At 42.2% G+C, this 27,132-nt stretch overlaps 1 protein-coding gene across 4 annotated transcripts in view; it reads right to left on the minus strand.

Moving 5' to 3' along the window:
- The window catches only part of GNPTAB (N-acetylglucosamine-1-phosphate transferase subunits alpha and beta), an 80,467-nt gene that overhangs the window by 16,118 nt on the left and 37,217 nt on the right, over window positions 1–27,132 (minus strand). For 2 of the 4 annotated variants that reach the window (XM_082634621.1, XM_082634619.1), the window contains 10 exons: window positions 13,436–13,500; window positions 13,032–13,166; window positions 8,438–8,599; window positions 7,864–8,043; window positions 7,479–7,649; window positions 5,805–5,934; window positions 4,505–4,708; window positions 2,721–3,826; window positions 461–660; window positions 26–245 (listed from right to left, as the gene is read on the minus strand). In XM_082634621.1, the coding sequence (XP_082490747.1) occupies window positions 26–245; window positions 461–660; window positions 2,721–3,826; window positions 4,505–4,708; window positions 5,805–5,934; window positions 7,479–7,649; window positions 7,864–8,043; window positions 8,438–8,599; window positions 13,032–13,166; window positions 13,436–13,500 (2,573 nt within the window). The remainder of the gene's footprint in view (window positions 1–25; window positions 246–460; window positions 661–2,720; window positions 3,827–4,504; window positions 4,709–5,804; window positions 5,935–7,478; window positions 7,650–7,863; window positions 8,044–8,437; window positions 8,600–13,031; window positions 13,167–13,435; window positions 13,501–27,132) is intronic. The other 2 variants (XM_082634622.1, XM_082634620.1) reach the window with 1 other exon arrangement.

A 27,132-nucleotide genomic window follows, 5' to 3' on the forward strand; every position in this document is an offset into this window, starting at 1 on the left:
ATTTAGGGGAAAAAAATTACAATACCTGCAAACTTAAAGGCAGGTCGTGAATTCTGGTAGCCAGCGTGCGGATTTCTCTGTCAGATAAGACACCAGATTGGTCTGTGTCAACTTCATCAAAAACTTGAGATATGTTCAGTGGCTGAACTGCACTCATGAGATAATAAAAATAAGAGAAGGCAAACTGCATGTCCTCAGAGTGGCGCACTTTGTGAAATGATGTCTTGTCAAATTCTTCAGGGAACCTGTCCAAATGTAGCATACCATAAGATCTGGATATTTAAAATATATACAGTACCTAACACTTGTGGAGTCAGAATCTTCCTTCCCACTTATTTAGATAATACCTTCGACATACTCGTCATGAAGTGTTAAAGCCATAAACGCAGCATAGCAAGGATGTAAACTTCAAGCAGCCTTGGCTCTGAGCACACACAACTCAAACACAAGCAAGACTTACATGTCTTGCAGTTCTTGCATAACTATTCGGTCGATCATGTGAGGCATGTGTGCAGGGACTTTCCGAGACGTGAATCCAAACTTGCTATTTAGAATTTTGTTTACATATCGGAGGGAATCTGCGAACGTATCTTTTAGTTGCCTCCCTGTGTGTTTGCTCTCAGTAAAGTATGCCAGTTGTGTCTTCAGTGACTCTTCTTCCTGAAAAGAGAATTCCACACAACACAGCATTGTGTTTAGTGCACAGGTGCCCTGTGCTAACAAGAGACAGAGGTACTACTTTATGTGACGTGGTAATAACTAGTCACTAACTGTCCTGAGGGGCAAATGAAATGAGCACTAACAGGTCTCCTCAAGCATCCTAACAGCAGGACAAAACTGGATTTCAGTGAAAGTATCGCCAACAACGGCTTGAGAACAACAGCTGTGGGGTGGAGGTCTGCTTTTAGGGTACTCTTTAAGGACTAATCACTGATCATGAGATTTCATAGCCAATTTCAATGCAATATTTAATTGATTTACAATAAAGTTGATAGTGCTTTCAGTATCAAGTTATTTCTACTGGTGACATCAAAGCAAGTCCTTGAGTTCTAAACACAGAGACTAGAATACAAAATTGGTTTCACCATGTAACAGTGTTAATATTATGAAATGTAAAGAACCCTATCAAAACCAGTAAGAGGCGAAACTGAATGAATGGGCAAAGAATATTGGCAAAGAACCTGAACACACTTTACAGAAGATGAAATATTTTTGCTTCTCAAACTGATGAAAATATAGATGCTATTAACTGCTGTTGGTTAGTCCTGTGGAGAAACAAGCACGCTTGCATACTGTTTGTGGAAGGAGGAAGGGGAGCAATATTTAAGAAAGACACAGTTAAACTTTATACGCAATAGACCCTTTAACCTAGCAATTCTACCTACAGAAATAAAACTTCCTCAAGAGTAAGATATATGTACGGGAATATTTATTGCAACATTAGGTATTTGTACTTGCAAAAACACTGGACACAACTTATAGCTGTTAAAAAAAAAACAATGGCAATTTGCCCACATACTACCACATCAAAGGCAACTGCAGAGCAGTATATGTAACTTCACTGCTGCAAAACAAACTATACAGTTTGTACGTCTGCATATCTATAGAAAAATACTGGAAGAATACCGACCAAACTACATATTCATAATGACTGTCTCAAGTAAGGAGATGAAGGAAGGAAGGAGACAGACCTTTCCCTTTTTTTTTTCTGCTTTTTTTGTTTTTTGCATTCTTGCGATTTTTACCATTAGCCTATAGTGCTTCTGCATTTAAAAAGCGGGGAGCGGGGGAGGATGAGGAAATCAATGTCGGCAAGAACGCTGCAGCCCCTCGCTTAACAATTAGTAAATGCTACCATGGCAGGGACAAGATACTTCCTGAAGACCATGAGAGGAATGAGACAACGCCCCTCTTCATCACTTTCCCCCAGCCTGACATCCACTCATGGCTGTGCTTCGGTCCCCATCCAGCCCCACCCTTCCAAGGTCAGCTCACAGGGCATGTCCTCCTGGATGCCTCCCCCAATACCTCCAGGCAGAGTTAAGGAATCTTCCCTTCGGACTCCTTGTCCGTACTTCAGCAGACACTTATCACACGGCCACAATTATTTGCCCACACATCTGTCCTCCCAGCTTGCCCTTTGAGTCTCCAAGAGCAGCGACTGTTCTCACCATCTTGCACTCCCCGGCAGTCAGCACAGTGACGGCGCTTGTGAGATGTACAAAGGACCCCAGGGCACCGTGGAGGCCGTGGTACAGGAGGGAGAGCGCTTGGCTCACCCTCACCTGCTGTTGTGATGTCGGGAAAGCTAACGAATTTATCTGCCTCTCGGGGTTTTCATTAGTAAAGTTGGAAAAACATGAGATCTGACTGCACGAGGTATGCAAAAGCGTTTTCTGATATCACAACATGCCAAGTAAAGATACCATCCCTGTTCTACTATGGACTCAGGGTATGCCCCTGGCTAAATCCCTTACTCAGCCACATGACGTCTGCTTCCTAAACTGCAAAATGGGGACAATGAGAGCAGACTCTTACAAGGTAGTTTTATTGTTAGAATTATTGGGACAATTAAATGAAACCACATAAGAAAAGTACTGAGTCCAGTGGCGGGCACAGGGAAGTACTGAATAAGTGGTAGCTATTATTGTATCACTACCACTTACAAGGTTATTTATTTTTCCTGAGCATGGGAAAGAGTAAGGCTGGATGTAACTTACATCAAGAAGATCCTGGAAATACTTTTTCTTCTCCCATGGCAAAAAGCCCAGGTAACTCTCTGTGTAATGTTGCAGTTTTCTTCCAGGTAATACTTCATTACCACCTAGGTAACTGTTAGCATTTTCCTCCATTCTGTTCTTCTCTTGTTCTTTCCCTGTGATTACCTTTTGTGTCTCCCTGTTTTCCACTGGGAAAATCAGAGATGAGAGCTTTTCTTTTGACACACCTCCACCTCCTACTTTCGGGGTCACAGTTTTGGACCTGAATCTTGCTTTGGTTTCTAAGTCCAGGGGTGGAGTCTGGCTCGGGGAGTGGCCATTCACTGTCATTGTCACTGCTGGAACAGGCGATAACCCCTGGAATCTTTCAGATGTTCCTAAGCTGCTGGGTAAGATGCTTTTGTGAACCTGTTTTTCCAGTGGGGCCTCCAAACTGTCATTTCTTTGCCCTGTCATCAGAGGGTGATTTATTGTTAACTTTGCGTCCTGTGGGTTCATCAGAAACGACCTCAGCAGGGCTGACTTGGACAGATTGTAGCCTTTCATGGTGATGTCTCCGTGTTCTAGCTGCAAATCCAAGTTATTAAGGCTCAACTGGGTCTCTTTTGGAAGGAGTGAAATATTGACCAGCGGAATTTGCACCTCCATTTGGAAACTTCCTGTTGTGTTAACATCGTGTCTCTTGACCTTGGGGAAGCGTTTTTCTTCGGGGATGTCCTCAAACAGGATTTCCACCTCTGGAAGAAGAGCTGAGGGGCTAACCAAACTTTGGTAAGACTTCTGGGTCGTAGAATTCCGTTTGGGCTCCTCCCTTGTGTCAACCTCTACTGCTATCTGGATTCTGAACTCTTCATCATTTGTACTTTGAAATGTGAGATTAAAATGTATTGTGGTCGCATTCATTCCACTGTGCATTAAGAGGTGGATGGTTTTCCACTTATTGGCGATAGAAGCATGTCGGATTATTGGGTTGTCACTATAGGCGCCTTCGATTCCCCTTTTGGCTATTTCTGCAAAGCTGAAATAAGGCAGGCATTCACCTTTTGGAATAACATAGTGAGTCTGGTTTGGGAGAAGAGTTACTTTATACAGTTCATGAAAATGATCTAGAGGAAAAAACACAAACATGATTTTTAAAAAACTACGCATTTTCTCCCTTTTCCTTTAATTTTTAGGGTTTGAGTTTTCACTTTCTAAGAGTGACTTTAAATGGACTTTAAAATCATCAGAAGTTCTAACACAAAAGCTACTGGTATAGGGCTCATTTTTACTTTCTGAAGCAATCACTATTATCGACGTGGAATGCTGAGGCTGACTCACTACAGAGACAAGGCATGATTCAGGACAGCGAATTCCAATGGTCAACTTCCATCTTTTTGTCCATTTGAAAAAAAGACAACTTTCTGACCAAAAGGACCGCCATTAATAAGCTATCAACAAGATCCAGTATTCAAACCAAGCTTATTTAATGAATTATTGGTCTCCTTGCACTGTTCCCAAATTAAACCTTCACCATGTAAGATAAATCTAAGATAAATCTGCTTACTAAAAAAAAGAAAAAAAAAATCAGACTAGAGCAATAACAGGAAAAGATGCAGCTTCAGTGTCTCCTGTTGTCTAAAGATCTGTGCCCTCTTATAACTCACAACTAGTTTGGATGCAAGGCTGGGAAAGGGATACCTAGAGAATTATTACTTTACATAACAAAAACGATCCAAACCCCTCTATTTATGAAAGATTGTTATCCCCCTATCCTAAATACGTTTTTATGGCAATAAATATACCTTGCCCACAGTCACCAGCATCAAACCCACAGGATAAGACATTGCAGGCTTGGTCACAGAACTTATCAGCGAGCCAGGAATTTGCACATCCTTGATTACAGTAAGTGACGCCGCTTATTCCTCCACCGAAATGCCAGGGCTGTCCGACTCCAATGCCCCCGGTGCCCCCACCTCCTCCTACATAGCGACCTGTACCACTGTTACCTGGAGGGAGAGGAGGAAAACAGAATCCTGCTGTGCTTACAGTCTTGGAAAAAAGCCAGTTCCTTATTTCTCAGCTGTGTTTTCAAGACCAATGCATGTACTTCGGTCAGGAAAGGTTCACCCCATTCTTTAACAGAAGATTTTACGTAGCTTAAAAAGAGACAAACTGAAAAGGGGCATCAGTTGCCAGTGGACTGGGTGTGGGATGACCAGGCCTCGGCACTTACCATCTGCGCAACCCAGAAGTACAGGCCTCAGATGTGCTCAAGGGGGGCACATGCAGATGTGTATGGAGAATCAGATTATTCTGAAGACCGTGACTCTGGGGACTGACAAGAACATGTCCCAACACCGGCAGTAAGCTCGTGACCAAGTGTCACTGCTCTGTCCCCGAGCTCTCCGCGTTGCAGAGACTCTCCTGCACGTCTACGTTTTCTCCCTGCAGCGGTTCGTATTTTTCAAAAGTGCCTCTGATAGAGCTGACTGAAACACAAGCTTTGTTTCTTCCAACACCTTCCCAAACCTGCTTCCTCAAATGGAGTAGGAGGATAATATCTGTGTACCTACTCTCCTTTCTTTGGTGACTGAGAAATTCAAGTGGATAATGGATGATGCTTTATAAGCTGAAAGGCAATAAAGAAATGTAAAAACTTGTTATCCTCGCCAAGTCTAAATGTAAGTGTACAAGAAAGGGAGAAGAGATGCCGAGGAGAGGAGATGTTTACTTCTTCTGCATCTCTTTAGTCCCTCACTGACCTGGAGCAGTGTGCTGCTAGGGGCCACTGGCCATGACCTCCGACAGGAACCAGTGAGAGCGATTCTTGCTCTCCAGCTCACATAATTAAGGGTATAACTGATTTTCATATTTTGAATAATAAAAGACACTTTCAAGTGCAGGGTCATGTGGGAAAATGCCCCCAACAAGAACAATATGAATAAACTGGGCCACATGGGGACACCAGTCATCACCTCCAAAGAGTCTATGGATGATTGTTTCAATATGCGAAGAATGTTTAATTAAGTCACTGTACATGGTTGATAATGACGACAAATGAAAAACATTCTGTCAACATGGACAAGTTACATTTGAACACACCCTCACCGGAGCAATCACCGCCATCCCAATCACAGGCCGAATTATTACAAGCCTTGTCACAATAGCCGTCTTTAATCCAGGATCCTGGGCAGCCCTCAGCACAGTTTGGCACAGGCCATGTCAAATAAACCTACAATAAAACCAGAGGGAAAATAAAGTGGTTTCTGGTTTCTGACACCTTTTTAAAAAAAAATATTTATTTATTTATTTGGTTGCACGCCAGGTCTTAGTTGCAGAAGACGGGCTCCTTAGTTGCAGTTTGCTGGCTCCTTAGTTGTGGCAGGCATGTGGGATCTAGTTCCCTGACCAGGGATCGAACCTGGGCCCCCTGTATTGGGAGCTCAGAGTCTTACCCACTGCGCCACCAGGGAAGTCCCCTGACACTTTTTATTCTTAAATTAGGATTCCTTTAACAGAAAAACAAAACAAATTGAGCCTCTAGAAAAAGTCTGCATTCAGGGCCATCCTGTGGTAGTTTCTCAGTCCTGCCCTGCTGATGGGTCTTACCCGGCACATTTACTCTTTTCCGTTGCTCAAGGAAAGGAGACAAGGACTCAACTTACGGGTCAGTCTTACAACATGGTCTTATAAATGATCTATTTTGAAATAAAGCAGCAACATGCCAGACTTAAATGCGAGTTCAAGAGCATGCAGGTGGAAAGTGTGCACACAAGTCACTGCTTTTCCGTGACACTGTTGTCAACTCCTAAGCAGATTCATGCACCGTCTCGTCTCAAGGCTGAAAAGGGGGGCAGACGAACTCTCAATATCCTTATATGTGAGGTCCTGTGATGAATTATCCAGCACAGCATTCTGAGCTGTGAACCTGTCTGCTTTCAAAACAACTGACATGGTACGTGGTTGCTTTCTAAATTAAAATCATTTTTGAAAAATGCATTCCCCTTTAAAATCTCCGTATCTTTGCATGGTCCAACTATCTGGAAGGTCTTTCTTTATCTGGTTAACTCTTGTTCTTCCAAGCTCATTTCAATCCCTATCCCAGTGTGATTTCACTCTCTGGCACTCAGACTCCTCGCACCCAAGACACACCTACTGGCACAGAAATCGCTGTACATAGTCACTGATTTTGTCTGTCTCCCCTGTCAAGCAAGCCATAGCTTGACAGGGTTTTAGAACTTACAAGCTCATGGTGATAAGTCTCCAACTGATCACTGAACCCTTCTAACAACACTACCAGGGTCTTCCTGTTCCCCCCAATACACAGACAGGAAACCTAGAGGCCAGGTCATCACCCAGGACAGTGCTACACAGCTGGCACCTGTATCTGTGCTCATGACCACTTTCCCATCCTGCCCCTCAAAGCCAGAGTGAGACCGGCTGCCTTCAATGAAACTTCAGCCCTGTCTTTAAGCACAACGTTGAGCTTTCTATCTTGGGCATTTTGCTGACATGGTAAACACGATTTTGTGTTTCACAGTTATTTGCTTTTTCTGCTGTTGTAGTAGCAAATGTAGAGGGTGGATCCTGGGTGAGAATATAGGGAAGCAAAGTTCCCACTGTAGTTTTCTCACTCCCTGATTGTTAACTTTCCTGAGCTTAACACTCAAAAATGCTTGTTTGATCAAATTTGAATATGGTATATATACTGATTTCCTTATTTCCTGTCTGTAACTTCTAAGCGACTTCTAAGCCAGGCATCTCTTAGCTACTCACCTTCTGACCTTTGGAGTGACTGTAAAAGTCATCCGGCCAGACATCCTTTCCAAACATGACATCATCATTCAGGTAAATGAACTTCTGGGACAGCCCTTCGATGCGATGGATGTGACTTTCAATAGCAGGTGAACTGAAGGTAGGCAAGTGGCTCAGATTTCGAAAAACATCCTTTTAACAGAAAAAAAAAGAGAGAGAAGGCAGATGAGAGGTTTTTGTTTTGTTTTGTTTTTGGAAAGAAGGGAGGGAGGGAGGCGAATGGAAGGATTAAAGGAAGGTGGAAATGGAGGTGAGATGGGTAAGAGGATGAAATCAGGAGCAAGACAAAGAACAGCAAAAGACAGAACAGGAAACCGCAGCCTTGTGACATGTGGCGAGTCGCTACCTGGTGTGTGACTATTGTCACTCGAGGATTATCGAGGTTCAGCCAGGATGGGATCTGTCCATTGGTGACAATGAAAATATTCCGAACCCATGGCGCGTGCCTCTCGATAGATCGCAGTGAGTACCTCAGCTCTTCATTATCTTCAAAACGGCTGGCAGAAACGTCTTCATCCTGCTTAGACTGAGAAAAGCATGGGGCACAGAAAGATGTAAAATGCCCCTAAGTCACACCTGCCCCTCCCAACTGTCCCTTCTGCACTCAGGGAGCGCCAGCAAACTTCCAAAGACCGTGTCCAGCTTTTACACATTACAAAAAATGCAAAACACTCAGCATATTTAAAACAACGAAACAAAAACAGCATTTCTTTCACACAATTTCTGAAGAAAAATTTCTTGGATCTGATCCTAGGTCACTTCAATTAGTATAAACCAATAGCGGTGACTGGAAAATGAGAGAAGTGCCAATCAAGTCACCTCTCTGTAAGCCCTCTTCCTTCTTCTAATATAGTGACTCATAAATCTTTAATAATCAAAGCCCTCAATTCGGGTTCTAAAACAATCTCTGCATCCCTTACCTGGCTGATGGCACTCAGATCCCATAATAAATATGCAGGACTTATGGTCAGTTCCTTTCCATTGATGGTCATATTCTTCTTCGTCTGCTTATTCAGTTCTTGGAAATCTTTGGGGTTATTCAACTTTAGAAGTGCTACACTGGCCTCTGAATACAACTGCAACTATAAAATAACAAGAGGGTTACATGTGGAAAAAGTGAACAACAAAGAAGAGACACCTTAAACTTCCCAGTTTGATCCTCGATCTTTAAATACCTACAATACATATATATACTACATATTGTGTACTCTACTATATGCTATATATTGTACATATTAAAGGTATATTACATATATTTAAAAGATTAAAAGTTTCACATACATGTATGAAATAGTAAGCCAGTATCACCAAAAACAGAAGACCTGAACAGGCCAGACACATTTCCCAAATGATGCAATGGGCCAAGTATTTAGAAACAAGAGGGAGTCAGGGGCTTTGGCAAATGGGACATCTCAGGCCCCATCTGAAAACTGCAGCCACTAGTCAATAGTGACAAAGGCTGCCAGATCTCTGGAGATCAGAATCCCCAGTGTTACATGAAATCTCCCGGTTTTCAATGGTAGCACAAATATTTTTGATTGGCATGCATTCAAACAAAACACATCTGGTCACCAGTTTGTGACCTCTGTTCTAGAATATTACCCATCTGCCTACACTGGGGAAAGCCCTGCAAGGTGACTTCGCTGAACACTGGTGGAGAGCACACCTGCCAGCAGGTGTCTAACAGCTCTCGTGCCCACACCTACGACGGGTGTCCTGGCAGGGCTGCTTGAAGTGCTTCCACAGGAAAACCACCTTGAGAGGCAACGTTTTCAAAGGAACCATAAATCCCAGAGGGAACACCACAAGCACCAACATGTTTTACAGGCAGGCTTCCCCACCTTGACCAGAGCCCACGCTACCCTTGATACATTTTTCGTTTTAAACTCTGTATCATACAATTTCCTGTGAAAAGAAGCTTTCAGAGCTTGAAAAGCAGGGAGAGAGTTGAAAACCAGTCATCTAGGACAGCAACATCCTTCTGCTGAACTGGCTCTTCTAATAGGACCAATTTCTTAGCCTTCTTTCTTAATTTATAAAACAGAGCAAACAAATTACTTTGGGCTCATTCTGATCTCTTGTATATGCTACTTGACTATATTTAGCTCATCTTGCAAAGCTTCCTGAGTTTATATAGGCCCTTTTTATTATGTAGGCATTAACTCTTACTGCAAATTGTGTGTGTGCGCGCACGCGTGCGTGCGCGTGCACACGTGTATTGTCTTCCTGATTACTTTCTCTCACCTTAACAGTGGCTGGTACACAAAGCACTCACCCAAGGTCAGCTCTCACCGCAGTCACTATTCGGCCTCGCTATGTAGGGGACGGAGGGGAGGCGGGCCACGCAGGGCAAACATTCTGTCTGTTCTATCTGGGTACCTAACAGTCTCGCTGCCCTCCCCCAGCCTCTCCTCCCACAATGGCTCCCACAGAACCCTGGAGGGGCTCCCTGGAGTGCAAAAATCACTACTCTAGGATAAATAAATGTAGTACTTTAATATCCTAATTTTAAATTTATTTGGAAAATACCCTTATCTTAATTAATCTCTTCTATCCAAGCTGCTTTTATTCTAGAAAACTATTCTGAAATTTCAGACATTTTCCTAAGGTGATCACTAGCACAAGATGAGTAGGCAGTACCTGTCCTGAGATGCTCACAGCCCGGCCAGGGTCTCTGGGACAGAACTGAGTGCTAGGTGGCTTGGGGCCCACAGGCCTTGGCAAAGGCCCCCTGGAGGAGCCTGGGAGGGCACAGAGGTTCAGCTGCTCAGGTCCTGAAGCCCAGTGTCTAATGGCCCTCCCTCCCACATGCCACAAGGCACCTCCCACGTAACACCCCAAACCGAGCTCTCAGTGACCTTCTGAAAATCTCGCTTCTCCCATGAAACTCTGAGTGTGGTTAATGCCACCACACCCATCTTCACTGGTCACATCCACATCCCCTTTCATTTCCCCTTCCATCTCCTCCAGTAGCTAGTAAGTCACCAGGTCGTGCTGAAGGTTCCTCTCAGATGGTTCTGGAAGCACTCTCATCACTGGCACCACTGCCAAGGCACTTGTGGAACCTGAGTGTCTTGCTGGGCTACGGCAGCAGTGGCTGAACTGGCTTGCCTGCCTCCGGTTTCCTGTTTAATGTCTACCTGCTACACCTTCCCCTCCCGTGTTCTGCAGAACTGAACGGGGTCCTCCTCCTCAAGATGCTCTCTGCCTCCAGGATAAAGTCCGGGCTCCTCACCAGGGGATCTTTCTCAATCTGGCCTCTGCCTAACTTCCCAGTCTCAGCATCAGGAAAATCCCCACCTGGGCTCTGGCCTCTGGAACAGCTGCCTTGGTTCTCTGAAAAGACCATTTACTTGCAAGCCCCTAGCCCTCTGCTCAAGCTGTTCCCTCCTCTCAGAAAGGTCTTTCCCACTGGCTTCTCTGCTGGAAGAACGGCTGTTCTGTGCACGGCCCCAGCCAAAATGTTTCCTATTCTGCAAAGCCGTCTTTGCCTGCAGTACAACCGAAGCCCACATGTTCTCCCAGAACTTTGTATAAACACTCTGTTTGGAAGCAATCACACCCAAACACTAAGTGATTTTAGTCACTCAGTTATCCTTAGCACAGTTCCCGGCACAACAGCAGGTGTTTAATCAACGCTCACTAAAGGGACTGGGAACCCAGTGACTGGAAACTTCGTTCTCAGGGTGCCCATAATAGAACGAGGAAGTGGGACCCAAGGAAAGAGAGTCCCTTGGAGAACCAGGCTTGAATACTGACACTCTCCTTCTGTGCTTCCTCTTTCTCATTTTCTCTCTAGCCTCCAAAAAATCAGAAGTCCTCATCCCTGAAGCCAATCGCAGGTGCTGGCATTGTGACAATGAGCTGCAATGCACACTGTGAATAATTGGCTGTACCCTCCAGGAGGCGCTGGCCTCCACAAAGACAAGTCTGGGGAATCCAGATCAACCTCCAACTGGGTGAATGATGGAGGAGGGGGCGTCCCCATGTACCGAGCCTGGTGGTGCTACTGCCCAATTCAAGTTCCTGCGCCCCCAGCGTCTCCTGGCACACACCACTCCACACTGCCCAAAAACTAGTTTGCTGCGGGGTGACCACGACTTGGGCTGGTGATCTTTGGCAGGACACGCCCACCTAGCAGCAGATATGCTGATCAAAAGTACAGATATGCATATGTCTGTAACTGTAGAACCAACAGCTAGGAAGCCAAGAAGCCAAATAAACATTGGCTGAAATGAATGCTAATCTATGGTTTTATCTGTTCAACTCCATACTAAAAATAATTCAGGGAAGGAGGAATATAATATCTATTTTAAAATAACTGCAGATTAAGAAATAACTCAACCCTAATGTAGCTGGGCATCACCATACTTCCAGGTACCATAAAGAAAGTTATGGAGGAAAATACGAAGAAAAGAAAAAGCATAAATGTCATTCATATTACCATGGTATTTACAAAGGTAATACAATGTATCTTAAAACAGTGAAACACTTAAGGGGAAAAGGAAACAAGTTAAAGGGAACTTTGACCGGCAGAGAGAAAACATGGTCCAGACATGAACTAAATAACCACCCCTCCCTGAGTCACAGCTCTCCCTGCCACTACCTCCACCCTTTCACCTCCCAACTGTTAAATGACATCAAGAAGAGCAGGGACTGAGAAGCAGGAAGCTAAACACAGTGGCAGAATGTAAAGAACATTTTTTTGTAAAATCAAGAAAAGCAGAGCCTAACAAATTCTGAGCCAAGAACTTTATGCCCTCTAGTCTGAGAGAAGAAACATTCACGTTTTACAACCTGGACTGTTTCTGACAGAAGAGCAGGCATCTTGGCATAAGGTCAAAAGGAAAGTACACCCACACGGACTGTGCCCTACATGAATCAGACGGATGGCTCTGAGAACAAGAAATGTTATGGAAAGACATGTCACCATCTCCAAAGTCAACTCACGAATGGCCTCGGTGGTCAAGTGTGAAGAGTTAATAAGTATAAATACTAAATACGTTAGTGGTTCAACTAGCTATTAATGAATGAAGGTTTCACATTATCAAATGTTCCAAAAATCTGAAGCATCCCCCCTCTGTGAGTGGAAGCTCTTCATAAATCCACAGGAGCCTGTGTGTACCTACCACCACATGTCTGATTTCCCCCCATCCCCTCCTTCCATGCTTCCACTGCCATCAGGGCTTTTGTCTGCTTTGTCCACTGCTACATTCTCAGCAGGTAGAACAGCACCTGACACACAGTAGAAGCTCATTTGTTAAACAAATGAATCCTGCTTCTGTCTGGGAAACCAACAAACCAAGTTAAGACTCAGAATTTTGCCCAAATAAAGAGTAAAAAGGGAGGATCTTCTACAAATAAAGAGCTTCTACATGACAACACTGTGACAGAATTGAGACCCTCTTTGCTTCTTATGATTGTTGGCTATACTATAACAAAGGGGGCCACAGGGAAGAGGCACGCATGAAATGGGATGTGCTATACTAATTGCTCTGTTTTCTATGCTCTTACCAGTTTTATTTTAGAAGAAAGATTTTCTGGCAATTTTGTTTTCAGTTGATTTGTTTCCTTGAATGTAGGTGGAAATCCACTCAGGAAAGCCAAATCTTGCATTAGCACTAACCCAGGGACTTCCTTATCTGTTGTCTAAAATAAAAAGAGGAAAAACACAACTCACGTTCCACATCATAAGGCTGGTGAAAACTTACGGCTGAGAAAACTAGTAAATATCTATTGCATCACACGAGCTTCAAAATAAGAATATTACAATTATTTAAATTGATATTCACTAGTACTAGAAAGCTAGGCTTAGAGGAAAAGTAAACATTAAAAAGCCTCTCAAAGTAAAACAGTTTTATTTCTCATATTTCTATTCTAATCTACTGCAAAAATACAGTTAATTTAAAGTAACATACCAAATAGCCCCTCCAAACTGTCTGTCTGCTGTTTCCTTTAAAAATTCCAGTGTGGGCATCTTCAACTACAATAGAGAATACAATAAACAAGCATGTTTTTAGTGAATACTTAACTATGATGTCTGGCAGGACACTGTACAAGGCATTTTGAGAGCTGTTCAACCAGTATAATACATGGTCTCAAAGAAAAGGTAGTTGGGGGAGACAAAATTAACCCATCTAACAAAAGGGGAACAAATGTAAATAGTTGTACAATTAAACGTTAAATTTTGCAATACTGAAGGAGAGACTCGTGTGGGCAGAAGAAACGTAGAAGTGACGGACAGAAATCACAGAGGTAGAAGCAAACATCAAACATCGACATGTTTAATTTAAAAAACAAAATTGTTTGACGAGAGTAAAACGTCTGGGAGTGGTGGGTACTAGGAAAAACAGGGCAACCAGAAGAGGGCTTTGAAAGCAAGGTCAGTGGCATTTAGATGAACGGTGGGGAGCCACTTAGGACTCTCCTAAGGTTCCTCCAGAGTCACAGTGAATTCCTAAGACTCATCAGGTAATGTGATTAGAGCAGATTCAGTTGAGGGTGAGGAGGGTGATGACACAGCCCTACTGGGAGAGAGTTCTAGTGACGGGAACAAATGAGATCAGCAAACCTGCTGACATTCGGGGACCATGGAAAACAGGAGAGGTTGGAAGGCTGCAATTCTGATCCTCAAAATGGGCACAGAAAGCAGGGTCTGCAGATTATAGCCTGCAAGATGGGTGTGGATCCTGAGCAAGAGTCTCAAATGTATCAGAAAAATACAGTTGGTGAGCACTGGAGAAAAGAAAGTCTTCACAATATACTGTTTATCTTTAAAGAAAGTACTGAGTGCTAAGAGCACGAGTTCACTGTGGGTAAATTTAACAGATACACACCTCACTCTGCCTCCGTCTGTCTGTCTGTCTGTCTGTCTGTCTCTCCCCATTGATATGGTGGATTCTATACTGGTAAATCAGACAATTCGAACAGATGAGCAATATGTATTTGTACATAATCTCAGGAAGGCAGCTAAACAACACATGGCATCTTTGTGGATTTAACAGAGACCAGATCTCAAGTTAGGCGGATTATAACCAATTCTGATCAGAGAGTGTAAAATTGTAAAAGCCACAATCAACCTAGAGGGGGGTTCTGGAGGTCTGCTATAGGTCTGCTCAACAATCCATCAAAGTTTTGGAAGATACAGAAGGCATGCTTGTGAAATGTGTGGGCTTACACGGAGCCGACAGAGAAGCTACTATCCTGGATAACAGACTAAGGGTTCCCCAAAGTCCTTGACTGTTTGGAGCAATCAGTCAAATCTAGCAAAATAAAATCTCCTATAAATGAAGGTAAGATCTTTAACTTGGCAACAAACCAAGTAAAAATGAAAAGGAGTACTTGAAAAAAAAATTTTTTAAATAAATAAAAGGGGTATTTGAGCATTAGCACATGTAAGATTTTAAAAAAGACTTAGGAGTTTTAGCGGACAGTGAGTTCAGTATGAGTCAGTAATGCTCAGGCCACACTGAGTTTCCATCCCAATTTTGTGCTTTTAGGCAGAAGAAGAGGGCTTAGAGTAAGAAGGGTGACACTCCCCAATACCAACCCATCAGGAAACCCTGCTGAGCGGACCTTCAGAATGTCCAGAGTCCAACCACTTCTCACCACCACTCTGATCCAAGCCCCCTTCCTCCCTGCCTGAATTATTACAAGCTTTGCCCCTCCTCAGTCTGTTCCCACCACAGCAGCCAGACTGATCCTTCTGGAACATAAGTCAGATCACATCATTCCTCTACTCAAACCCTCCAATGATTGATTCCTCACCGCACTGTGATTGCAAGCTGAAGCCCATTGTGGTTACTGAGGCCTATACCATTTGGTCCCTGTGACTTCTCTGGGCTCATCTCTTGCCCTCTCCCCCTTGGTTCACTTTATTCCAGCCACACTGGCCTCCCTGCTCTTCTTCAAACATGTCAGACACCCTCCTGCCTCAGGGCCTTTGCACTGGCTAATCCACTTACCTTATATATAGGGAATATATGGAGAATCACTCCTTCCCCACATATTGATGTTGCTGGCTCTCTCACCTCCTTTAAATTTTCACTCAAAAATCACCTTCTTGGGGAGTCTGCCCTAGCACTCAATTTCCCCTGCTCAGTTTTTCTCTACAGCATTTATCTTCTACAAACCATATAATTTACTTGTATGTTGTATCAATTATCTGGCTCCCTCTGCCAAGATGTAAATTTTTTTAAATTTATTTATTTTTTTAATTTTGGGCTGTGTTGGGTCTTTGTTGCTGTGTGTGGGCTTTCTCTGGTTGCAGCGAGCGGAAGCTACTCTTCATTGTGGTGCACAGGCTTCTCATTGCAGTGGCTTCTCTTGTTGTGGAGCACAGGCTCTAGGCATGTGGGCTTCAGTAGTTGTGGCACGCGAGCTCAGTAATTGTGGCACACGAGCTCTAGAGCGCAGGCTCAGTAGTTTTGGCACACAGGCTTAGTTGCTCCACAGCATGTGGGATCTTCCTGGGCCAGGGCTCGAACCCGTGTCCCCTGCATTGGCAGGCAGATTCTTAACTACTGTGCCACCAAGGAAGCCCCTCCAAGATGTAAATTTGATGAGGGCCGAGATTTCTGTCCATCTGCTCACTGATGCATCTTCAGCACTGAGAATAGTACCTGGCACATAGTATGCACTCAATAAACACTTCACGAATGAAGAGCCCTGATCTCTTTGAAGACTGAACCACACTGAAACAGAATGTTCAATTCCAGTTGAAACACTTTTAAAGGAATAGAAACTAAAGCTCATTCTGAGAAGAGCAAACTAGGGTGCAGACAAGCCCCTAAGAGACAGCTAAAGGAAGAAGAAGAAATGTCACACAGGAAACGGATTACATTAGTTCTGTAGGATCCCAATGGGTATAAATTTAATCAGTGTGAGAGAGCTTTAAGGAGGCACTTTGTAATTCCTTGTAAAAGTCAATGTAGTCCAGAGGTAAAATCAAGTGTCACAGGAGGAAATTCATTTCCTAAACATCAAAGGGATAAGCTTGACTGGAAAAACCATTTTGCTGAGGAGACGCAGGCCCCGGCCGCAGGGCAGGATGGTTGACTGCAGGAGGACTGTCCAATCGGTGGACACAAGGGAAGTGGCATGGTAACCGGGAGAGGGGCAGAAATGACACATTTGAGAAAGGAAAAAAAATCAACAGATCTCAATGATTAACTGGAAAGATGCTAAATGAGATTTTTTTTAAATGCCAAACATGGCTAAAAGTTTTTAATCTAGATCAGGGTTTGGCAGTCCACGGTCCAAAATCTAGCCACTGCCGAATTTAGTATGGCCCCAAGCTAAACACAATTTTGACATTTTAAAATGGTTAACCATTTATACAAATACCTACATAATATCTGCCATTTTGCCTCTTGGCCCACAAGGCCTAAAATACTTACTACCTGGTCCTTTAACAAAGAATTCTGTGGGCTTCCCTGGTGGTGCAGTGGTTAAGAATCTGCCCACCAATGCAGCGGACACAGGTTCGAGCCCTGGTCCAGGAATATCCCACATGCCGCGGAGCAACTAAGCCCACGCGCCACAACTACTGAGCCTGTGTGCGCGCTAGAGCCCGTGAGCCACAACTACTGAGCGCGTGAGCCACAACTACTGAGCGCATGTGCCACAACTACTGAAGCTCGCACGCCTAGAGCCCGTGCTCCGCAACAAGAGAAGCCACCGCAGTAAGAAGCCCACACACCGCAACTAAGAGCAGCCCCCACTCGACGAAACTAGAGAAAGCCTGTGCACAGCAACGAAGACCCAACACAGACAAAAATAAATTTAAAAAAACAACAACAACTCAGCTTTAAAAAAAAAAAAAAAAAAAGAATTTTGTGATCCTGGATCTCAATAACTAAGGATGATAAAGAGTGAGTTTGTGGGGCTTCCCTGGTGGTGCAGTGGTTGGGAATCAGCCTGCCAATGCAGGGGACATGGGTTCGAGCCCTGGTCTGGGAAGATCCCACACGCCGTGGAGCAACAAGGCCCATGAGCCACAACTACTGAGCTGCGCGTCTGAAGCTTGTGCTCTGCAACAAGAGAGGCCGCGACACTGAGAGGCCCGTGCACCGCGATGAAGAGTGGCCCCGGCTCGCCACAACTAGAGAAAGCCCTCGCAGAGAACCGAAGACCCAACACAGCCAAAAATAAATAAAAATTTAAAAAAAAAAGAGTGAGTTTGTGGCCCACTAAAAATGGAAGCTCCACGAAGGCAGAAACGTGCCTTTTTTTTCTCTGCTGTTTGCCTACAACAACAACCAACTAAAGAGCAGTGGCTCGACAAATCTTTACTGAATGAATCAATATAATAGTAGGATAGTCAAATAAAAACCCAAGTGGAAATTCAAAAACAGTGTTTAGAAGACTGTCATTTAACACAGATTTTACTTATACCAAAATTTATAATCTTTTATGTCTCTGATGTTATAAAATTAGTGGAAATAAACCCAAGATTCTCTCCATAGACGTTATAACTGAGTTATAACTGCTAACATAATATCATTCTTTTTTCTCTTCAGGTGAAGTGTTATCAGAGTACCTTAATTTAAGGAAACCTCAATTAAAAAAAAAAAGCTAGTGGGAGAGGAACCAAGATGGCAGAATAGAAGGACATGCTCTCACTCCCTCTTGTGAGAACACCACAATCACAACTAGCTGCTGCACAATCATCGACAGGAAGACACTGGAACTCACCAAAAAAGATACCCCACAACCAAAGACAAAGGAGAAGCCACAATGAGATGGTAGGAGGGGCGCAATCACAGTAAAATCAAATCCCATAACTGCTGGGTGGGTGACTCACAGACTGGAGAACACTTATACCGCAGAAGTCCACCCACTGGAGTGAAGATTCTGAGCCCCACGACAGGCTTCCCAACCTGGGGGTCCGGCAAGGAGAGGAGGAATTCCTAGAGAATCAGACTTTGAAGCCTAGTGGGATTTGACTGCAGGACTTCAACAGGACTGGGGGAAACACAGACTCCACTCTTGGAGGGCACACACAGGGTAGTGTGTGCATCGGGACCCAGAGCAAGGAGCACTGACCCCAGGAGAAGAGGCAGTGACCCCAGGGGAGACTGAACCAGGCCTACCTGCTAGTGTTGGAGGGTCTCGTGAAGAGGCAGGGGTGGCTCACTGTGGGGACAAGGACACCGAAAGCAGAAGTTCTGAGAAGTACTTGATGTGAGCCCTCCCAGAGTCTGTCATCAGCCCCACCAAAGAGCCCAGGTAGGCTCCAGTGTTGGGTTGCCTCAGCCAAACAACCAACAGGGAGGGAACCCAGCCCTACCCATCAAAAGTCAATCAGATTAAAGTTTTACTGAGCTCTGCCCATCAGAGCAACAGTCAGCTCTACCCACCACCAGTCCCTCCCATCAGGAAACTTACACAAGCCTCTTAGATAGCCTCATCCACCAGAGGGCAGAGAGCAGAAGCAAGAATAACTACAATCCTGCAGCCTGTGGAACAAAAACCACATTCACAGAAAGAAAGACAAAATGAAAAGGCAGAGGGCTATGTACCAGATGAAGGAACAAGATAAAACCCCAGAAAAACAACTAAATGAAGTGGAGATAGGCAACCTTCCTGAAAAAGAATTCAGAAATACGATAGTGAGGATGATCCAGGACCTCGGAAAAAGAATGGAGGCAGAGATCAAGAAGATGCAAGAAATGTTTAACAAAGACCTAGAAGAATTAAAGAACAAACAAACAGAGATGAACAATACAATAACTGCAATGAAAATTACACTAGAAAGACTCAATAGCAGAATAACTGAGGCAGAAAAACGGATAAGTGACCTGGAAGACAGAATGGAGGAATTCACTGCTGCAGAACAGAATAATGAAAAAAGAATGAAAAGAAATGAAGACAGCCTAAGAGGCCTCTGGGACAACATTAAACGCAACAACATTCGCATTACAGGGGTCCCAGAAGGAGAAGAGAGAGAGAAAGGACCAGAGAAAATATTTGAAGAGATTATAGTCGAAAACTTCCCTAACATGGGAAAGGAAATAGTCACCCAAGTCCAGGAAGCACAGCGAGTCCCATACAGGATAAACCCAAGGAGAAACACACCGAGACACACAGTAATCAAATTGGCAAAAATTAAAGACAAAGAAAAATTGTTGAAAGCAGCGAGGGAAAAATGACAAATAACATACAAGGAAACTCCCATAAGGTTAATATTTCTCAGCAGAAACTCTACAAGCCAGAAGGGAGTGGAATGATATACTTAAAGTGATGAAACGGAAGAACCTACAACCAAGATTACTCTACCCGGCAAGGATCTCATTCAGATTCCATAGAGAAATCAAAAGCTTTACAGAAAGCAAAAGCTAAGAGAATTCAGCACCACCAAACCAGCTCTACAACAAATGCTAAAGGAACTAATCTAATTGGGAAACACAAGAGAAGAAAAGGACCTACAAAAAAACCCCCAAAACAATTAAGAAAATGGTCATAGGAACATACATATCGATAATTACCTTAAACATGAATGGATTAAATGCTCCAACCAAAAGACACAGACTTGCTGAATGGATACAAAAACAAGATCCATATATATGCTGTCTACAAGAGATCCACTTCAGACCTAGGGACACATACAGACTGAAAGTGAAGGGATGGAAAAAGATATTCCATGCAAATGGAAGCCAAAAGAAATCTGGAGCAGCAATACTCATATCAGATAAAACAGACTTTAAAATAAAGAGTGTTACAAGAGACAAGGAAGGACACTACATAATGATCAAGGGAACAATCCTAGAAGAAGATATAACAATTATAAATATATGTGCACCCAACATAGGAGCACCTCAATACATAAGGCAACTGCTAACAGCTATAAAAGAGGAAATCGACAGTAACACAATAATAGTGGGGACTTTAACACCTCACTTACACCAATGGACAGATCATCGAAAATGAAAATAAATAAGGAAACAGAAGCTTTAAATGACACAGCAGACCAGATAGGTTTAATTGATATTTATAGGACGTTCCATCCAAAAACAGCAGATTATACTTTCTTCTCAACTGTGCATGGAACATTCTCCAGGATAGATCACTTCTTGGGTCACACATCACACCTCGGTAAATTTAAGAAAATTGAAATCATATCAAGTATCTTTTCTGACAACAGCACTAAGAGATTAGAAATGAATTACAGGGGAAAAAAACGTAAAAAACAAGAACACATGGAGACTAAACAATACGTTACTAAATAAACAAGAGATCACAGAAGAAATGAAAGAGGAAATCAAAAAATACCTAGAGACAAATGACAAAGAAAACACGATGATCCAAAACCTATGGGATGCAGCAAAAGCAGTCCTAAGAGGGAAGTTTAAAGCTATATAAGCCTACCTAAAGAAACAAGAAAAATCTCAAATAAACAATCTAACCTTACACCTAAAGGAACTAGAGGAAGAAGAACAAACAAAACCCAAAGTTAGCAGAAGGAAAGAAATCATAAAGATCAGAGCAGAAATAAATGAAAAAGAAACAAAGAAAACAATAGCAAAGATCAATAAAACTAAAAGCTGGTTCTTTGAGAAGATAAACAAAATTGATATACCATTAGCCAGACTCATCAAGAAAAAGAGGGAGAGGACTCAAATGAATACAATTAGAAATGAAAAAGGAGAAGTTACAACAGACACTGCAGAAATACAAAGCATCCCGAGAGACTACTACAAGCAACTCTATGCCAATAAAATGGGCAACCTGGAAGAAATGGACAAATTCTTAGAAAAGTAAAATCTTCCAAGACTGAACCCGGAAGAAATAGAAAATATGAACAGACCAATCACAAGTAATGAAATGGAAACTGTGATTAAAAATCTTCCAACAAACAAAAGTCCAGGACCAGATGGCTTCACAGGTGAATTCTATCAAACAATTTGAGAAGCGCTAACACCCATCCTTCTCAAACTCATCCCAAAAAGTACAGAGGAAGGAACACTCCAAAACTCATTCTATGAGGCCACCATCACCCTGATACCAAAACCAGACAAAAGATACTAGAAGAAAAGAAAATTACAGACCAGTATCACTGATGAATATAGATGCAAAAATCCTCAACAAAATACTAGCATACAGAATCCAACAACACATTAAAAGGATCATATACCATGATCAAGTGGGATTTATTCCAGGGATGCAAGGATTCTTCAATATACACAAATCAATCAATGTGATACACCATATTAACAAACTGAAGAAGAAAAACCATATGATCATCTCAATAGATGCAGGAAAAGGTTTTGACAAAATTCAACATCCATTTATGATAAAAACTCTCCAGAAAGTGGGCATAGAGGGAACCTACCTCAACATAATAAAGGCCATATACGACAAACCCACAGCAAACATCATCCTCAATGGTGAAAAACTGAAACCATTTCCTCTAAGATCAGGAACGAAACAAGGATGTCCACTCTCACCACTATTATTCAACATAGTTTTGGAAGTCCTAGCCACGGCAATCAGAGAAGAAAAAGAAATAAAAGGAATACAAATTGGAAAAGAAGTAAAACTGTCACTGTTTGCAGATGACATGATACTATACATAGAGAATCCTAAAAATGCCACCAGAAAACTACTAGAGCTCATCAATGAATTTGGTAAAGTTGCAGGATACAAAATTAATGCACAGAAATCTCTTGCATTCCTATACACTAATGATGAAAAATCTGAAAGAGAAATTAAGGAAACACTCCCGTTTACCATTCCAACAAAAAGAATAAACCTACCTAGGGAGACAAAAGACCTGTATGCAGAAAACTACAAGACACTGATGAAAGAAATTAAAGATGATACCAACAGATGGAGAGATATACCATGTTGTTGGATTGGAGGAATCAAAATTGTGAAAATGACTATACTACCCAAAGCAATCTACAGATTCAATGCAATCCCTATCAAATTACCAATGGCATTTTTTAAGGAACTAGAACAAAAAATCTTAAAATTTGTATGGAGACAAAAAGACCCCGAATAGCCAAAGCAGTCTTGAAGGAAAAAAACGGAGCTGGAGGAATAAGACTCCCTGATTTCAGACTATACTATGTGGCTACAGTAATCAAGACAATATGGTACTGGTACAAAAACAGAAACATAGATCAATGGAACAAGATAGAAAGCCCAGAGATAAAACCATGCACCTATGGTCAACTAATCTATGACAAAGGAGGCAGGGATATACAATGGAAAAAGACAGTCTCTTCAATAAGTGGTGCTGGGAAACTGGACAGCTACATGTAAATGAATGAAATGAGAACACTCCCTAACACCATACTCAAAAGTAAACTCAAAATGGATTAGAGACCTAAATGTAAGACCAGACACTATAAAACTCTTAGAGGAAAATAGAGGAAGAACACTCTTTGACATAAATCACAGCAAGATCTTTTTTGATCCACCTCCTAGAGTAATGGAAATAAAAACAAAAATAAACACATGGGACCTAATGAAACTTCAAGGCTTTTGCACAGCATAGGGAACCATAAACAAGACGAAAAGACAACCCTCAGAATGGGAGAAAATATTTGCAAATGAAGCAACGGACAAAGGATTAATATCCAAAATATATAAACAGCTCATGCAGCTCAATATTAAACAAACAAACAACCCAATCCAAAAATGGGTAGATGACCTAAATAGACATTTCTCCAAAGAAGACATACAGATGGCCAAGAAGCACATGAAAAGCTGCTCAACATCACTAATTATTAGAGAAATGCAATCAAAACTACAATGAGGTATCACCTCATACCAGTTAGAATGGGCATCATCACAAAATCTACAAACAACAAATGCTGGAGAGGGTGTGGAGAAAAGGGAACCCTCTTGCACTGTTGGTGGGAATGTAAATTGATACAGTCACTATGGAAAACAGTATGGAGGTTCCTTAAAAAACTAAAAATAAAATTACAGTATGATCCAGCAATCCCACTACTGGGCATATACCCAGAGAAAACCATAATTCAAAAAGACACATGCACCCCAATGTTCATTGCAGCACTATTTACAATAGCCAGGTCATGGAAGCAACCTAAATGCCCATCAACAGACGAATGGCTAAAGAAGACGTGGTACATATATACAATGGAATATTACTGAGCCATAAAAATGAACAAAATTGAGTCATTTGTTGAGACGTGGACGGATCTAGAGACTGTCACACTGAGTGAAGTAAGTCAGAAAGAGAAAAACAAATATCGTATATTAACGCATGTATGTGGAACCTAGAAAAATGGTACAGATGAACTGGTTTGCAGGGCAGAAGTTGAGATACAGATGTAGAGAACAAACGTGGACACCAACGGGGGAAGCCGCTGGGGGGTGGGGATGGTGGTGTGATGAATTGGGCGATTGGAACTGATATGTATACACTGATGTGTATAAAATTGATAACTAATAAGAACCTGCTGTATAAAAAAATAAATAAAATTCAAAACTTAAAAAAAAGAAAAAAACAAAAGAAAGCTAGTGCTTGCTTTGGCAGCACATATACTAAGATTGGAACAATACAGAGAAGATCAGCGTGCCCCTGTGCAAGTATGACACGCAAATTCGTGAAGCGTTCCATATTTTTTAAACATAAAGAAGACGAAAAGACAACCCTCAGAATGGGAGAAAATATTTGTAAATGAAGCAACTGACAAAGGATTAATCTCCAAAATTTACAAGCAGCTCATGCAGCTCAATATCATAAAAACAAACAACCCAATCCCAAAATGGGCAGAAGACCTAAAGAGACATTTCTCCAAAGAAGATATACAGATTGCCAACAAACACATGAAAGGATGCTCAACGTCACTAATCATTAGAGAAATGCACATCAAAACTGCAGTGAGGTATCACCTCACACCGGTCAGAATGGCCATCTCAAAAAATCTGCAAACAATAAATGTTGGAGAGGGTGTGGAGAAAAGGGAACCCTCTCGCACTGTTGGTGGGAATGTAAATTGATACAGTCACTATGGAGAACAGTATGGAGGTTCCTTAAAAAACTAAAAATAGAACTACCATACGACACAGCAATCCCACTACTGGGCATATACCCTGAGAAAACCATAACTGAAGAAGAGTCATGTACCACAATGTTCATTGCAGCTCTACAACAGCCAGCACATGGAAGCAACCTAAGTTTCCACCGACAGATGAAAAGATAAAGATGTGGCACATATATACAATGGAATATTACTCAGCCATAAAGAGAAAGGAAATTGAGTTATTTGTAGTGAGGTGGATGGACCCAGAGACTGTTAAGACAGAGTGAAGTAAGTCAGAAAAACAAATACCGTATGCTAACACATATACATGGAATCTAAAGAAAAAAAAAGGTTCTGAAGAACCTAGGGGCAGGACAGGAATAAAGATGCAGAGGTAGAGAATGGACTTGAGGACACAGGGAGGGGGAAGGGTAAGCTGGGACGAAGTGAGAGAGTGGCATGGACATATATACACTACCAAACGTAAAATAGATAGCTAGTGGGAAGCAGCCGCATAGCACAGGGAGATCAGCTCTGTGCTTTGTGACCACCTAGAGGGGTGGGATAGGGAGGGTGGGAGGGAGATGCAAGAGGGAGGAGATATATGTATATGTAAAGCTGACTCACTGTGTTATAAAGTAGAAACTAACACACCATTGTAAAGCAATTATACTCCGATAAAGATGTTAAAAATAAAGAGAAAGAAAATAATTAAAAAATTAAAAACAAAGCTAAATTTAGCAAAACAATAAATCATATAACTTGTTAAATTTGTCAAAAATAACCCCTGTACTTCCCTATATATTTTAAAATATAACCTAAATTTTAAAAATAAGTTAGTTAGTGCTTGCTTCAGCAGCACATATACTAAAATTGGAATGATACAGAGAAGATTAGCATGGCCCCTGCACAAGGATGACATGCAAATTCGTGAAGCGTTCCATATTTTTCACTTTGTTATAAAGCAGAAACACGCCACTGTAAAGCAATTATACTCCAATACAGATGTTTAAAAAAAATTACTCGCTGTAAATAATAATGATAATAAAAATAAACAGTAATTATAAGTAAAAAAAAAAGTCATACAAAATAGTTCAGAAACAGGTCTATAGTGTGAAGGGGAGATATCTGTGCTTAGAAACGTTATAATTTCCTTTCAAATCACAAATAATAAGTACCAAGAAATGAGCACTGTGTTAGACGCTGTTCAGGACACCAAATGGTGAGGATAAGGTTTCTGTCCTAAAGAAATTAGATGAGGGACTTCCCTGGTGGTCCAGTGTGTAAGACTCAGCGTTCCCAATGCAGGGGGCCCAGGTTCGATCCCTGGTCGGGGAACTAGATCTCACATGCATGCTGCAACTAAGAGCTCGCGTGCTGCAACTAAGAAGTCCGCATGCCACAACTAAAGACCCCACATGCCTCAACAAAGATCCAACGTGCCGCAACAAAGACGCAGTACAGCCAAAATAAATAAATAAATAATAAATAAATAAAATGTTAAAAATAAATGATGAATTAAAAAAAGAAATTAGATGAGAACACCATAAACTCCTGTGCACTCAAAAACTAAGTTGTGAGTTAGGTTACAAGTACTACAGGGATACAGAAAAATAAAATCATTGTGAATGTACTAGTCCAGGATCTCCATGGAGACAGAACTGGAGAGGGGGCTGGAAAGAATAGGAGATGGGCTGGGAGAGGTAGAGGCTCAGGACAGGCAGCCCCACATCTGTGAGAAGACGCCGACGGCTCTGAGGAGATGCGAGGGCCAATGGGCAGGACCAAGGCAATTAAAACTCCATCTGGAACACCAGCAAGAGGAATTTGTATCCATGTGAAAAACAAATATATACTACTATCATTCTCTCCAAAGAGGTAGCAACTGTAAACAAATTGGAAAACTCTGATTTTATCAGCTTCATGCTAGACAGATCAGAGAAGAACTTTAGAGGCCGGCAGAGCAGATAGGCATCTATTATTGGGGCCTGGGTGAAGAAACGCAGTCTGGTGTAGAAGAAATCTGATGAGTATGAAAGGTAAGAATCTAAGATTCTTGCAAAAAAGCAAGTCATAGGATGAGGCGGATTACTGGTTAGAGTAAGAACGGGTCAAAGATGGTTCCAAAGATTTAGGCTGGGAGGTACGGCACTGAAAGAATGGGAACTTGAGAACAGGGCTGTAAAGAGAATGCGACAGTTTTCATTTTACACAAGTGAAAACAGAGCTTCCTGGGAGAGTCACTCAGTGCAGAGGAAGAATGAGACAAAAGGAAGGATGATTGAAGGAGACGCAGGCGTGGGGCTCAGCGGCTCAGTGGCTGAGGAGAGGACGGGATCTCTAAGGATGCGGGTGCAGTTCTATGTCAAGAATTACAAATTTAATTCTATTATCGGGCCAAATCAACTGCATAACCAGATGTTTCAGAACTTAAAGTATGAATGCTCCAAGTATGGTCAGTCCAAGCTGCAGAAAACAACCTTGCTGAGGAATTTTGCAAGAAAAAAGAAAAAAAAATAAAGCCTCCTGAATAACTCCCAGCCAAGAGAATACAGTAAATTTGAGTACCAGGTTTAAGGTTCTGACCACAGCACAGGAAGGCATGTGTATTACAC

Source organism: Mesoplodon mirus (assembly GCF_964341445.2).
Source record: "Mesoplodon mirus genome assembly, chromosome: 11".
Lineage (NCBI taxonomy): Eukaryota > Metazoa > Chordata > Mammalia > Artiodactyla > Ziphiidae > Mesoplodon > Mesoplodon mirus.